Below are 16,027 nucleotides of genomic sequence, written 5' to 3'. Positions count from 1 at the left end.
TATCCCATTCATCTTTGTGTCCTCAGCACCCAGAGCCACACAGCAAAAGACTTCCTAGCAGTCATTTGGAATCAAATCTTGTGCAGTCCTGTGTTCTGTTGTTTTCTAGGAACTGTCTTCCCAGTACCAAATGATGATCCATTTTCTGAGGGCACAGATCTTTCTCTTACTTTTCTTCTGCTTATTTTTCTCCCCTGTGCCTAGTTCAGTACTTGGGCAGTGCTTTTACTGACAAGCCTGTTAGGAATTCGTGCAGAATTCTTAGACCTGACCCTGCAAAACAGTCTTTAAAGCATATAAATATTTAACTTGAGAGTTGCACTCCTTCTCTACAGGCAAGGGCAAGCACAGCAAAGGAGGGCCCAAGGGCAAAATGAGCCAATCAGGAAATCACCCTCCCTCATTCCCAGCCCTGACTTCAGAGTCAGGGTGGCATGGAACTGAGTTCTTTCTGTCCTCTCTGAGGCACCAGAAGAAGTCTACAAACTGGAGTAAGTAATCATCTTGGGGGAGGGCAGGAGCCTGATTTGCCAGATTTTTTAATTGAGCCTACTGAGACCAAGTTCAAGTAGGTCTATATCTATGCAGGAAGGCCCTGATTTATAAAACAAAAGTTATCCATTTATGATGCTTAATGAAATTATATTTAAATGGTTGAAAGGATCACAGTAAAACAAAAACAAAACACAATTCCATAGGGAAGGAAAATTTCTACAAAGTAAAAAAAATGTCTCAGATGAACCTGTATTATGACTTTGAATGTTTAGATAAAGGTTGCTTATAGTGAGCTCGAGTGCTTGTTTTGTTTCTTTTTCTTAAATGGATGATTCCAGTAAATGAGCTTGTACCTTTTGTTTTTTTGGACTGCGCAAACCTTTTGTTTTTTTGGACTGCGCAGGATCTTCACTGCTCTAAATAGGCTTTCTCTAGCTGTGGCCCGCAGGGGCTACTCTTCGTCACAGTGCGTGGGCTTCTTGCTGCAGTGGCTTCTCTTGGAGCACAGGCTCTAGGCCCAAGGGCTTCAGTAGTTGTAGTTCTCAGGCTCTAGAGCAAGGGATCAGTTCTTGTGTCACACAAACTTAGCTGCTCTGCAACAAGTAGAATCTTCCCAAATCAGGGGTCAAACCTGCATCCCCTGCATTAGCTGGCAGTTTCTCAACCAGGAGACCACCAGGGAAGTCCTGCTTGATTTCTTTATTCTCTCATTTTGTTTTGAAACTTTCTTTATTGGGGATAATTAACACTCATCCTGATTATTCCATGTGTAGGTTTCTTTTCTCTCATGAAGAACTCTCTTAGATACTCCAGAAATGACTGTCATGCTGCATTATGGTCAGGAACTTGAAAGTGTTCATCTTGGTTTTCTCAGTAATGTGTTGTGGGCATGGTCTTCCCAGCCCTCTGCCTCCTTGTTTTCTTCTTAGTACAGCTCAGTGGGGCCTCCTGGAGGCTAACAGGAGTAGTTGCCCTCTCGCTCTTCCTGAAGGGAACTGAAGACGGTCCTTTTTAGTCCAGGTCCTGGAGCCCTTTGTGAGCCATTGATTCATGTTAATTCTCTGCCTTTCATTTCTCTTCTATGTTATTTCCCCTTCCTTAGCTATTGACAATAGAAAGTAGAAGTCTATATTTCATTGTTCATTATTTTAGAATTATGCTTCCAATCTTCTCGATTCTCAGTCCTTAAAGAAGTCAGCTAAATCTCTACATATTTTTAGTTTTGTTTTTCCTGTGGATAACTGGCCCTAAAAGTTCTATCCAGTCTCACATTACAGAACAACTAATCTTCCACTCTTGGCTCTGAATTTGTCTTTCAGGAGAACAGGAGATGGAGAAAACAAATGGAAAAGAGGCCTTTGCTCTGACCACTGTGGAGACTGGCATAGAGAACCCAGGGCTGGAACTCACGGTAATTCACGAGTTTAGTTTCTGCACATCTCTGTGGACTGACACATGGCCTCACATAGGGTATTTGGCTGCTTGCAATCCCTGTCACCCCTGACAGGGCCTTATGACTGACCTCAATTCTACGTCTGCTTACAGGAAGAAGGGATAAGTCCGGAGAGAAGCAAGAGGACTGAAGAACGAGGACACAGCCTTAGGGGTGGATTAGAACCTCCCACACAACTGAGGTACAGATGTTCTAGCGTTGATTCAGTTGGGGGCTAGGGTTGGCTAGTGTGATCAGTGGATTTAGAAGAGGTCAGGCTTGCCCTGTTCTCAAGAGCTTGTGATCTTATTGTGGAAATAAGATTCATAGCCATCTGCCATTACCATGTGCACCTATCTATTTTTATGTAATTAATTGTTAAATATACCTGGGCCATAAGTAATGAATTCAGTAGTATCAGCACTGGTTGGACTGGCAACAAAAATAACAACAATGAGAATAACCACAACCAACAACTGTTGAGTATTTACTATTGTACAGAATGCTTTAGGTAATTAATTCATTTAATTTTCACAACAGGTGGATACTAATTTTCATCCCCTTTTTCAATTAGAAAATTGAGGCTTATAATTTTTTAATTATTTATTTATTTTGGGCTGCACCACACAACTTGGAGGATCTTAGTTCCATGACCAGGGATTGAACCCAGGACCTCAGCAGGGAAAGTGCTGAGTCCTAACCACTGGACCTTCAGGGAATTCCCACATAGAACTTTTTAAAAATAGCTCTTCTGAAATACTCAGATTTGGGGATGAGGAAAAAGGGAAATCAGAAATTAAAAAAAAACAGAAGGAACTACCAAGAGAGATAATAAAATTTAAAAAATACAATCTCTGAAGTCAAAATAGAAAAAAGTGTCAACGATGAAGGTACAATTAATCTACAGTGTTCTGTGTAATAGCCAAGGAAGGAGTAGGAACAGTCTTTGAATTTGGTCATGGTTGTAGTCGCAGAAGTAAAGTCCGTAGAAGTTGTTGGGGTCAAATAGGTTAGATAGAAGCCATATTCCCTAGTGTGGAAAAGAGTCTGTATTTATTAAAAACAAACAAACAAACAAAAAAAACACAGAAGCCATACATTGAGAAGCTTAGAAGAGGATATTGGATAGTTTCTAAAGGGAATATATGGATATATGTTTTCTTTCTTCTCTTTATTTTTGAGAGTTAACTCAGTGACTTCATAGAGAAAGCAAGCTTAATTTTTAAAATTTCTTTTCTCCAGAATTTCACTTCTATATTCAAATGGATATATATCAGTTGATATACATCAGTGTGGACATTACTACTTTGTATTTTTGTTTTTCCACTTATTTTATGTATCACATTTTTATGAGTTGACAGTAAGCTTTCTATAATCAACCAGGAATTGAACCTGGGCACTCACCAGTGAAAGCATGGAGTCCTAACCCCTGGATCACCAGGGAACTCCCTGAATATTTTTCAGTGTTTCCATTTTATCTCCTTTGTTGGCTTATTAGGTATAACTCTTTGTTTTGCTATATTAGTGGTTGGTTTGGTCAACTTATCAAGTCTACCTTCAAGTGATATTATACCTCATCATGTATAGTATAAGAACTTTATAATAGTTTACTTCTGTTTGTCCCTTTCCAGCCTTTATATTACCATTGTTTCTTTATACATTTTGCTTCCATACATTATAAATTACATTTTGTTCGGTCACTCAGTTGTGTCCAGCTCTTTGCAACCCCATGGACTGCAGCACGCCAGGCTTCCCCGTCCTTTCCCTGTCCTTCACCATCTCCCAGAGCTTGCTCAAGCTCATGTCCATCAAATCAGTGATGCTATCCAACCATTTCAACCTTTGTCATCCCCTTCTCCTGCTACCTTCTATCTTTCCTAGCATCAGAGTCTTTTCCAATGAGTTGGCTCTTCGCATCCAGTGGCCAAAGTATTGGAGCTTCAGCTTCAGCATCAGTCCTGCATACTATAATATTATTATTTTTGTTTAAACATTGTTATCTTCCTGTATGTTCTAACTTAAATATACCTGCACCTGCATGAATCCCTATCTTTTCCCCTCCTTTATCAGAAAGCTTACTCTCCCTGAGTCTGAAGCTAACCTCTTTACCTTTCTTCTTTTTTTATTTTGACTGCTTAGGCTCTTCGTTGCAGCACGTGGGCAGGGACTTCTCACTGTGGTGCACGGGCTTTTCTTGTTGCAGAAAATGGACTCTAGAGTGTGTGGGCTCAGTAGCTTTTTAGTTTTCTCAGCAGGGATGGAACCCGAGTGCCCTGCATTGGAAGGGGGATTCTTAACCACTGGATCACCAGGGAAGCCCCTTACCCATCTTCTTAATCTCCTTATCCATCCTTCTCTATCCCCTTCTAAGGGCCCTGTTTTCTACTTCTTCAATTACTCCTTCCCCATTAGACCCTCCCCCAATCTATAAGTGTACTCAAATTTCTTTCCTCTTATAATAAAACTAACAAAACCAAAAATCAGCCTTACCTCAAACTTGTGATATCATTTTCCTTCATGGCCAAGTTTCTTGGAAACATGGGATTTCCTTGCTGTTTCCATTTTCTCACCTCTCCGTTCAGTGCAGCCCAGTGCAATCTAGTTTTCACCATCACTGCTCAGCTGAAATTCTCTTATTTAAGTGAGCAGTGAAAACTTACTTACCAAGTCCAATGTATACACATTTTCACTGGTCATCTGTGCAGCATGACCCTTCTGATCCTTTCTTTCTGGAAACTCATTTATTGATTTTTTTAAAAATATATTTATTTACTTAGCTGTGTTGGGTCTTAGTTATGGCAGACAGGATCTTTCATTGCAGTGTTCGTGGGCTCAGTGGTTGTGGCGCGCAGGCTTGCTTGCTCCATGGCATGGGGAATCTTAGTTCCCTGACCAGGGATGGAACTCTCATCCCCAGCATTGCAGGGCAAATTCTTAACCACTGGACCACCAAGGAAGTCCCCACTTACTGATTTTAATGGCACTATACCCTCCTCATTCTCCTGCCTCTCTGGATGTTTCTTCTTGTCTATTGTTTTGCAGAGCCTGTTTTTGTCTTTTCTTCTCATTCCTACACTTAATGTCTGGATACATAAAGCCATGTCTGATGTCTGCATCTTTGTTCTAAGCTTCTGACCTATATATCTAAGCACTTACCAAATATCTTCATCTAGGTGTGGTGTGTATACTTCATATTTAACATTAAAATGAAATTCCTCTCAGCATAGGTGTGACATTTTTCTACTAAGTCAGGCCCTGCCTGGGCTTTAGGCATACAAAGATAGATAAACTCACATTTCCTCCTCGGGTCTGTTCCTCCTCCTGTCTCCTCTCTCTGGGTGCGTGTTAGTGTCCTGCCTGAGTCACTCCCCACGGGAACCTCATTCGTCATCCCAGTTTTTCTCCACTTGATGTTGATCCTCTTTCTCAAACAACTGCGCACTCACCTCCTGTGTGCGCACCTCCCCTGCACCCTCAGTTACTTCCTTACCGGCCCCAGCCTGTCACCCATCCCACTGCCTCCAGAGTGATCTGTCTCAGCTCAGTTCAGTAACTCAGTCATGTCCAACTCTCTGCGACCCCATGGATGGCAGCACCCCGGGCTTCCCTATCCATCACTGACTCCCGGAGCTTATTCAAGCTCATGTCCATCAAGTGGGTGATGCCATCCAACCATCTCATCCTCTGTCGTCCCACTTTTAATCTTTCCCAGCATCAGGGTCTTTTCAAACAAGTCAGTTCTTCGCATCAGGTGGCCAAAGTGTTGGAGTTTCAGCTTCAGCATCAGTCCTTCCAATGAATATTCAGGACTGATTTCCTTTAGGATGGACTGTTTGGATCTCCTTGCAGTCCAAGAGACTTTCGAGAGTCTTCTCCAACACCACAGTTCAAAAGATTCAATTCTTCAGTGCTCAACTTTCCTTATAGTCCAACTCTCACATCCATACATGACTATTGAAAAAACCATGGCTTTGACTAGATGGACCTTTGTTGGCAGAGTAACATCTCTGCTTTTTAATATGCTGTCTAGGTTGGTCATTGGAGAAGGCAATGGTAACCCATTCCAGTACTCTTGCCTGGTAAATCCCATGGATGGAGGAGCCGGTAGGCTGCAGTCCATGGGGTCGCTAGGAGTTGGACACGACTGAGCAACTTCACTTTTACTTTTCACTTTCATGCACTGGAGAAGGAAATGGCAACCCACTCCAGTGTTCTTGCCTGGAGAATCCCAGGGACGGGGGAGCCTGGTGGGCTGCCGTCTCTGGGGTCGCACAGAGTTGGTCACGACTGAAGCAACTTAGCAGCAGCAGCAGGTTGGTCATAGCTTTTCTTTCAAGGAGCAAGCGTCTTTTAATTTCATGGCTGCAGTCACTATCTGCAGTGATTTTGGAGCCTCTCAAAATAAAGTCTGTCACTGTGTTCATTGTTTCCCCATCTATCTGCCATAAAGTGATGGGACCAGATACCATGATCTTAGTTTTCTGAATGTTCAGTTTTAAGCCAGCTTTTTCACTCTCCTCTTTCACTTTCATCAAGAGGCTTCTCAGTTCCTCCTCGCTTTCTGCCATAAGGATGGTGTCATCTGCATATCTGAGGTTATTGATATTTGTTCTGACAGTCTTGATTCCAGCTTGTGCTTCATCCAGGCTGGCATTTCGTATGATGTACTCTGCTAAGTTGCTTCAGTCGTGTCCGACTTGTAACGACCCCATAGACAGCAGCCCACCAGGCTCCCCCGTCCCTGGGATTCTCCAGGCAAGAACACTGGAGTGGGTTGCCATTTCTTTCTCCAATGATGTACTCTGCATATATGTTAAAAAAGCAGGATAACAATATACCGCCTTGATGTACTCCTTTCCCTATTTGGAACCAGTCTGTTGTTCTGTATCTTCTTGACCTGCATACAGATTTCTCAGGAGGCAGGTCAGGTGGTCTGATATTCCCATCTCTTTAAGAATATTCCACAGTTTGTTGTGATTCACACAGTCTAAGGCTTTGGTACAGTCAATAAAGCAGAAGTAGATGTTTTTCTGAAACTCTTTTGCTTTTTTGATGATCCAAAGGATGTTGGCAATTTTATCTCTGGTTCTTCTGCCTTTTCTAAATCCAGCTTGAACATCTGGAAGTTCTTGGTTCACGTACTGTTGAAGCCTCACTTAGAGAATTTTGAGCATTACTTTGCTAGCATGTGAGATGAGTGCAATTGTTTGGTAGTTTGAATATTCTTTGGCATTGCCTTTCTTTGGGATCGGAATGAAAACTGACCTTCCCCAGTCCTGTGGCCACTGCTGAGTTTTCTAAATTTGCTGGCATATTGACTGCATCACTTTCACAGCATCATCTTTTAGTATTTGAAATAGTTCAGCTGGAATTCCATCACCTCCACAAGCTTTGTTGGGTAGTGATGCTTCCTAAGGCCCACTTGACTTTGCATTCCAGGATGTCTGGCTCTAGGTGAGTGATCACACTATCGTGATTATCTGGGTCATGAAGATCTTTTTGTATAGTTCTTCTATGTATTCTTGAGCCCTCTTCTTAATATCTTCTGCTTCTGTTAGGTCCATACCATTTCTGTCCTTTATTGTGCCCATCTTTGCATGAAAAATATCCCTTGATATCTCTTAATTTCCTTGAAGAGATCACTAGTCTTTCCCATTCTATTGTTTTCCTCTATTTCTTTGCATTGATCAGTAAGGAAGGCTTTCTTATGTCTCCTTGTTCTTCTTTGGAACTCTGCATTCAAATGGGTTTGTCTTTCCTTTTTTTCCCTTTGCCTTTCACTTCTCTTCTTTTCTCAGCCATTTGTAAGGCCTTCTCAGACAACTAATTTGCCTTTTTGCTTCGGTTTAGAAAATGTATATCTGCTGTTATTCTGCTGTGTATGCTCAGTTGTGTCTGATACTTTACGACCCCATGGACTGGAACCCGCCAGGCTCTTGTGTCCACAGGATTTCCCAGGCAAGAATACTGAAGTGGGTTGCCATTTCCTACTCCAAGGGATCTTCCCGACCCAGAGGATCGAACCTGCATCTCCTGCCTCTCCTGCATTCCAGGTGGATTCTTTACCACTGTGACAAAGAGGAAGCCTGCCTATGTCATTACCTTGCTTAGGTTCTTCAGTGGGTCTCTCCTTTGTACAAGACAAAATCTAAATGACCTGGCTTCTGTTTTCTTTACAAGCTTTCTTCCCACCATCCATCCACATGCTCCCTGCTTCTCAGCAATAGTAAATCATACTGTTCTTTCAAAATGCTAGGCTCACTCAAGGATACTTTTCCTCCTCTTGAGGTACCCCAGCCTTTTCTTCTGACTCCTTGCAACATCTCCCCTTGGCAAGCCCCTTCCCTTTTACCTTCGGATCAGTTCATCTGTCCTCTTCTTGTGAAAGCTTGTTTGACATTCACTGGCATGGTTGCCTGCTCCTTCTCCTCTACTCTCCTAGCAATTATAACTTTGGAATTCTGGAATGATCCCTCCCTCTGGTATTCCAGTCTTACGTGTCTAATTAGAAGTCACATGGGGTAATGGAAAGAGGTGGGTTTTAAATTCTAACTCTGCTAGCAGGCTGTTTCCTCGCTTATGAGCATAACATTAGCCTTGTGGTTTTGGGGGGTGGGTGATTGACAGATTCTTGCAGTACCTGGTAAAAAGGGCTTACTAAATAGTATCTGGTTTTTCTTTCCTTCGGAGGCAGTTATTATTATTATTTTTTTAAGTAGTCCATATATGCTCACACTCACTCAGTCCCCTCCAATTCTGTTTTCATCTAGTCATTCTCCCGTAAATGGCTTTTTCAAACAGAACCAGTCACCTGTTCACTGCCATCTTATTTGCCATGCAACCTGATTTTACACATCACTGAATGTCGTCAACCTTGCCTCCTCCTTGATCATTTCCCCTTTTCGCTTTTCTTCCTAGCTGCCCAACTGCTCCTACTAAGTCTGTTGTTTCTTCTGGCTGCCCTATCAGAGTGACTGTTCTGACTTCCTGGGAGGATGGTGGTAAGCCTGACAGGGATGGGTGGGAATGGCAAGATAAATGGGTGGGTGTGAACTGCACAAGTTACTGGGAGGGAGGTATGGAAGGACATCTTGGGCGGACTAAGTTGCGTGTCAATGTAAGTCCTGCGTGAAGAACTTTAGGCAGCCGGTCCTTCCTGGGAACTCCTCCCCCGACCCCTCCAGGCTTCTTTTGTTTTTCTCATTAGAACCTGAGCATGAATTCAACTGCTGAATGAACCAGAGCTCCTTTGTCCTCAAATTCCTACTGAAATCATTGAAAGAAGGTGTAAATAGGGACAGCTTGTATAGCATAAGGACTCTATGATGGGCATTAATCGTATGATACAAACCTGGAGAAAGTTTTTCTAACAATGGAACTAAAGGGCTGGCCCACAAAGGCCACTGGGGAGAGAGTCATGACTCTCTCTAATGAGAGAGAGCCTTACTGGGAAGACTCCCTGCTTTTCAGAACCCCTGCTACCTCTAAATTGGAGGGATAAGACCTCTGGAAGGAAGAAATTAAGGCTAGGTAGAATAGCTGGTTGAAAATGCCACTGACTAGGTCCCTCTTGTTTTTCTGGACTGTTGGCATTGAATTTCTATTCTTAGTGATAAGAAATCTGACTTTACTTGTGCGTCAAGGAAAGATTTGGGTCCTATGTGGAAAGAGAGTTCTTTTCCAAGGCAACACGTCCATCACAACTGAGCAGTTAAGCCCATCTGTGTTCTGATTTAAGTTCCCTTCTCACTCTACCTAGGCTGATGGTTCTCAGCACTGGTCATCCCCAGGTGCACAGAGTCTCTGCCTCCATTGTAGCTTTGCTGACCTCCATCTGAGAGACCTTTCTCTTGCCTTTGCTGGTTTTCCAACTCCTATTTGGCTTTCCACTTTGGTTTGTTAATAGCCTTTTTGTTCTCAGTCACCATTCTCCCTTGGGCACTTTTGGTAACTGTTCTTGAACTCCTCTGCAACACTATCCAGCAGTCTTGCACATCCAATTTTAAATCAGTTGTATGCACAACTTTGAATCTGGCAAAGTGGTACCCAGTACAGTTCTTTTTATGCTGTCATCAAATGGGGTATCTGTTTTTTTGGTGAGTTCCAGTGTTCTCCTGTCAGTGGTTGTTCAACACAGTTTTGGTGTTCTCAAAGAAGATGAGTGCATATCCTTCCACTCTGCCTTCTTGAACTCTTTTTTTTGCTATTATCAAATCGAAACTTTGGCCTCCTTGAAGAGATTCTGGTCACTTCTACCTGAACCCTTGCCCTTTACTCAGACCATCATTTCATACTGGGTGACCCATTTCCTTCCTTCTGGTTCTTACTTCAAGCTCGAGCAAGCAAGGATATGCCCAGCACCTCTCTGTCAACAGTCAGATGAATTTTTTGAAGGGGAGTTTCCACATCTTGTAGAAAGGGTCACTGAGAAAAATGCATGAACACTTTTGCTGCTAGCCCTGACCTATGGTGCCCACTAATGCAGTGTTGAGCTAGCACTACCTAACATCCTTACCCTACTTTTTCTCACGCTGTCACCTGAGGCTGCAGGCAGTAAGCATGTGAATGAGAAGGTTATTATTAGTCCATGTCTGGAAAGCCTTCCATACACACACCTGAAGAATTTATCAGTGGGTACCGACATCACAGCAAGTTATGGACAGAGTATCAAGTGTCACCATCTATCAGACAGATTATTTTTCTCAATTCAGTTTCTGGATATAACACAGTTACTAACTCTCAAACTGAACCACTATATAAAGAGCTGGGCCATGTTAGCAAGATCGTGGGCCAAGCAAGATGCCAGGACCATGAATACCTGTGCACATACTTCTATCCACTGCTTCTCAGTTGGTTTAAAATAGACTGAGATCTTATTTTCTCTTTTTCTTTGAAATGTCCCTTATGATTTTTTTTTCAATCCTTATTTTTAAAAACAGAAGTTCAGCTCTAAATTGATGTTCTCGAATTAGATTTTTCATGGGTTTTGCAGAAATTAGTATTGTTCACTGATTTCTGGTAGTTCTTAGGAAATGATTGAATGTGGTCATAAGGTGATGGCAAGGTATCCTCTTGGACTGATTAAGTCAGGAGGTGATAAGGAATATTTTCTCCTTTACCTATATCTGATAATATTCACTCTACTCAACTAACATAGTGTTGGACTCCTTGACGAAAGAAGAAAAAAGAAGAAAGAGAGAGGAGTGTGTTAGATAGGAGAGGCAGCCATAGAACATAGAAGTTTGTGAGCCAAGTCCTCAAGGCATTTGGAGTTAGTGGTTGGTCCCAGCCCTGGCTAAGCTGTTCTGTCTCAGCATGATGGCCAGTTGAGACCTTCTTGCTGGACTCATCTTCTTTGGATCTTCTGAGAATTTGGAAATTAGCACTTTATGCTCATATGATTCCAGTGTGCTGAGGACATTTAGGAATGGCAGAGACAGGTGAGCCTGGGGCTTAGGTTAAGAGCTCAGATTCTGAAGCCGCATTGCCTGAGTTTATGTTCTGTCTATGCTCCTTACAACCTCCACAACCTTGGGAAAGGTTCTTCTCTGCTTTCCAGTTTCCACATCTGTAAAGTGGGAATGATAATAGTAACCACTTCAAGAGTTCTTATTAGGAGTCAATGAGTTACTACTTTTAAACTTCTTAGAAAGAGTCCAGCATATAGAAAACACTATATAAAGGTTTGTTAAATTAAACTTGAGAAGACCTACTTGCCAGATGTCCCCTCTCAGGTCCTCTCAGCCAGGGATTCTTGGGGGTGGGATTCTTGGGGATGGTAGTATTTTCCTTCTGGTCCGTCAGTTCATGTCTGATTGACTGTTTAGGGCTATAGATTTGTGTGGTTTTTATTTTCTCTCAGAATGATGGGCCCATTTCTGAATCTGGAAGCTGAGCAGTCCCTTGTCTCCAGAGAACAGAAAGGTCCAAGAGTGTCTTCCTGTTCCTCCCCCTCGACTAACGATATCAGGGATATTGTTAGTCCAGGCTGGGTAGGAATGTCCTGAGCTGCTGCCCATTGGCAAGGTTGACCCAGCCTTTTTGGCATTGCTGGGACACTGCCTAACTTCCCCTGGATGAATTTCTTAAGAGAAAATTCTTCCTCAGGCTGGACCATCTAAGTTCTGGGAATTGATGCAAACAGGATGTAGTAAATTTTGTTATCTTAACTTTTGGTTTCTCATCAGGAGGACCCTACAGCCTTTCACCAGAGCAAGAAGTTTCTGTAAAACACATGCTGGCTTGTTCAAGAAGATCCTGCTGAGCCTGCTGTGTTTGGGTAAGGTATTGAGAACCTGTGGAAGTGAGAGACACAGTCATTTCAGAAATATGACCTTCTGTCAAGACTACTCCTAGATGGAAAGAAGCTATTTATTCATAAGTTGATCTAAAAGGCTATACAATGTATAGCTCTTAACTACTTGTAGTGAATTGTAATGTATAGAGTTGTACTTCTAGGAATAAGTAAAATCTGAGAATAAGCTATTTTTCAAACTGTACTATTCAATAGACTTAAATATTTCTAAGAATCTAGGCTTGTCTCTATTGCAGTGTCTTGAGTAGATGAAGGGTGTGGTTCTTGTAGTCTATGAAAAAAGCCTGTAGTATATGTTACTTATTTGCTGGTTTGCCAATAAGACCAATGATATAAAATGTTTCTAAAGCATAGCAAACCTTTTGGGAATTCACTGGCAGTCCAGTGGTTAGGACCCAGCACTTTTACTGTTGGGGCCCCAGGTTTGATCTCTGGTGTGGGAACTAAGATCCTGCAAGCCATGAGACACAGCGAAAAAACCCTGCCAAACAAATAAACAAACAAAACACATAGGAAACCTCTGTTTAAAATATGCTGTCAATGATGTATGGGGCTTTGACATCAATATTGGAGGCAGCTGGGATGGTGAAAATAAAAATTATATTTGGGGTGAGTCAGGGAGCCATAAAATGAGGACTTTTATGGCTGTACTTCCTAGCAGCAGCCTGCTCCCATGCCTCTGCTCAAGAGGAAAGGTTAAAATGACTGGGGTTATAAAGTTTTGAGAAAAGATTTTTTAAAGTGTATAAAAGTAGGTGCTGACGAAGCCCATACCAAGGAATAGAAAGAGGATACCAGATAAAACAGGAATGAGATTTCATCAGGGACAAATTAAAATATGCAGCATTCAAACTAAGTTGGTTACTCCAAATCCCCCAAGAAAACAGCTAGCCATCTACCCTGGCGTTGGGAAGTGCAGCTCAGTCTGACAGGGCTGGTGGTGAGGTTGCTAGAGGGCTTTTCGTGCCTCACCCAGACATTCATGACTCAGTCTTCATTGGTTCCTAGGGTCTCTGCCTTGCTGATCCTTACTTTGTACTTTCTCTTTTTAGCTTACACTGCCTACTTCCTGGCAGCTTGCATCTTGGATTTCCATAGAGCACTGGCCTTGTTCGTCCTCACCTGTTTGGTGCTTTTGGTCCTGGTTCACCGCTTTCTGAAAAGGCTCTTTGGTGAAAAATTGACAAGATGTCTCAAGCCCCTTGAAAACTCCAGCCTGAAGTTTTGGATGAAATGGTAAGATAATCTCAATATCTCTGGTCCCACAACTTGTGGGACCCAGATCCCACAATCCATTACCCTTTTACCCCTTTAAATCCCAATCCATTACCCTTTCCCTTCTTTCCTGGTTTCTGAGCTGTCTGAGAAAAGTTCTCCTATACTTTACAAAACCAAGGCTCGGAAAGCAAATAGCAGTGGGCCTCTGAGCACTGAACTTAGTCCAGTTTCTTAAAATCTCCTGTCTTAATATTGCTTGCAGGTCAGGAGGGGTTACATTTCAGGGAAGGGTTTTAGTCTGTTTATTGTCAGGGCTGGTGTTGGAAATGAGAAAAACCTTATTCCTCTTCACAGAAGTAATCAAGGCAAAGCTGCATTAAACTGTCAAATTGATTTGGTGCTCATGTGTTTCTCCTTTAATTTCTGGATACTTTTTATGCTCTTTTCCCCCTCTAGTCCTCCAGACTTCCTGCACCCACAGGTGTCTTATAATTCCCTAGAGTTTAGCACTGTTTAGTGTATACTGAACCAAATGCTACAGCAGCCACAGCTCATCTAACTAACTATGGCATGCACGTGTCCTTTGATCACAGACCTGGGGTGAGAGAATGACTTTCAGACTGCCTGTATCTTCCTCTTTTCTGCCTTTTGTCCAACGGATGCACAGAAAATAGCTGTTCAGAATGTTTGCAACAGTGATCATTTGGAGAAACACCGCAGACTACAGCCTAAATTTTGGATCATGCATTTATTTGACACTGAAGAGATAGAGCTGAAGTACTTTCTTCATTAGCAGGATGGATTCTGGAAGCCAGATTTAACTCACTTTGAGTTCACAGAGAGAACAGCCCCAGTATTCAACCCTGACCTGTCCTCTATCCTGTTGTCATTGTTGATCCCACAGCATCTCAATGGACAGTGTGTGTGTGTTTTGGTTTTCTTTTCGTTTCACATGTGATTTGCCCTCTAATTCTTACTCCTTGAACTGAAATGACTCCAACACTCAGACTTAAGGAGACTAGTTTGTGTACTGACTGTGCATGTTTGGTACATCAAGGGACCATAAGGCCATAAGTCGTTGATTTGTGGCTTAGCCTTAGCCTTTATTCTGCCCCTTCAAGTGGTTGGAAACTGGGTGGAGATCCATAGGAGACTTTTCCTTCTTCTTTTGAAAATATTTTGGTTTTGCATTAGAGCAATCTTGAAGAATAAGTCTTTTTGTTACTAATATGATAGATTGAGGAAGTCATGAGATTTGTGTCCTCAGATTGGACTCTTTGACCTTCCATCTGTGAGTAAAAGAGTTGAGGGGAGGGGAGAAGTGGTAACTGGGAAACCACCAGATGAATGATTCTAAAGACATGTCTCTGTGTCTAACCTATTGTGTTTATCCTTTTGATGAATTTATCCGTTTGATGAATTTCTGTTTTTTAGAGGTTAAGTTGATTATTTCTTATTCATTCACTGAGTTGATGGCATTATCCTGAAATTCCCTCTCCAGGGTGTTGGCAGGAGTCTCCTTGATTGGCCTTATCCTATGGCTGGCTCTGGACACAGCCCAAAGGCCAGAGCAGCTGATCTCCTTTGCGGGAATCTGCATGTTCATCATCATCCTCTTTGCCTGCTCCAAACACCATAGTGCAGTGAGTTTGGGTTATGCAGGGGTGGGCATAGTAATACCTAGCCAAGGACCATGTGTTATTAATTACAAAGCGCATGTGCCAAGTATTGATTACAAAGGCACAGAACTAAGTTCTTAACAATCTCTGGAATTTTCTCCTTTGATAATTTTGCTCTTAAGTTAAGGTTAAGGTTTTAAGAGGCCCTGGACCACTTATTTTCAAACTGAGTCTTGATATCAATTTTGTGGATGCAGGCCAGTGTTAACGACAAAACAAAACAAAAGATAAAGAAGGAAAGAAAGAAAATAAAATACAGTAGAGAATCAACTAGTACTGCACGTAGTAATATTAAAGTATTGGTTTATGATACTTTTATATGTATATGTGTGTGTGTCTGACTGTGTGAGATCCAACCTGTAGGTGTAAGTTTAAAAAACATATATATGTATGTGGCTCTTTGTATATCACTGCCCTGTACCACATTCTCTCTACGCCCATCTTACCCCAGATTTACTGTTAACATCCTAGATTGGTTCCAGAGTACATATAACCATGTTTAAAACACCAGCCAGGTAATTAACAAGTCTGATTTAGAACTCACATTGGAATACTGTTCTTTTTGGTCCCAGGTGTCCTGGAGGGCAGTGCTTTGGGGCCTAGGTCTTCAGTTCGTCTTTGGGATCTTGGTCATCAGAACTGATCCTGGATTTAATGCATTTCAGTGGCTGGGAGAACAGGTTCAGGTATGAGAAGTCGAATGTGAGGGCACTGCTCTTTGCAAACGCTAGAGAAAGGAGATTGGGGGAAAACATGAAATCACACTGTGTCTTGTTAATGAGATCTGGTAGGAAAGGAGAGAGTACACGGGGGTACAGCTAAGCATAGGACTGAAGAGAACTAAACTGCTGAGTCCTCTGTCCTTCACTGAGTAACTCACAGGGACAC

At 42.2% G+C, this 16,027-nt stretch overlaps 1 protein-coding gene across 3 annotated transcripts in view; it reads left to right on the top strand.

The window, feature by feature from the left end:
* The window catches only part of SLC28A2 (solute carrier family 28 member 2), a 50,441-nt gene that overhangs the window by 16,181 nt on the left and 18,233 nt on the right, over window positions 1-16,027 (top strand). For 2 of the 3 annotated variants that reach the window (XR_009601234.1, XM_042252525.2), the window contains exons 1-7: window positions 374-491; window positions 1,815-1,906; window positions 2,041-2,129; window positions 12,115-12,206; window positions 13,295-13,478; window positions 14,962-15,103; window positions 15,712-15,825. Coding sequence is in view for 2 of the 3 variants with exons in the window: in XM_042252525.2 (XP_042108459.1) it covers window positions 374-491; window positions 1,815-1,906; window positions 2,041-2,129; window positions 12,115-12,206; window positions 13,295-13,478; window positions 14,962-15,103; window positions 15,712-15,825 (831 nt within the window). In the remaining variant the exon portion in view is untranslated. Of the gene's footprint in view, window positions 1-373; window positions 492-1,814; window positions 1,907-2,040; window positions 2,130-12,114; window positions 12,207-13,294; window positions 13,479-14,961; window positions 15,104-15,711; window positions 15,826-16,027 lie in introns of those variants that run through there. The other variant, XM_042252526.2, reaches the window with a different exon arrangement.

The sequence above is a fragment of the Ovis aries genome, chromosome 7 (genome assembly GCF_016772045.2).
Source record: "Ovis aries strain OAR_USU_Benz2616 breed Rambouillet chromosome 7, ARS-UI_Ramb_v3.0, whole genome shotgun sequence".
NCBI lineage: Eukaryota > Metazoa > Chordata > Mammalia > Artiodactyla > Bovidae > Ovis > Ovis aries.
This window is presented reverse-complemented; position numbering and strand designations above follow the sequence as displayed.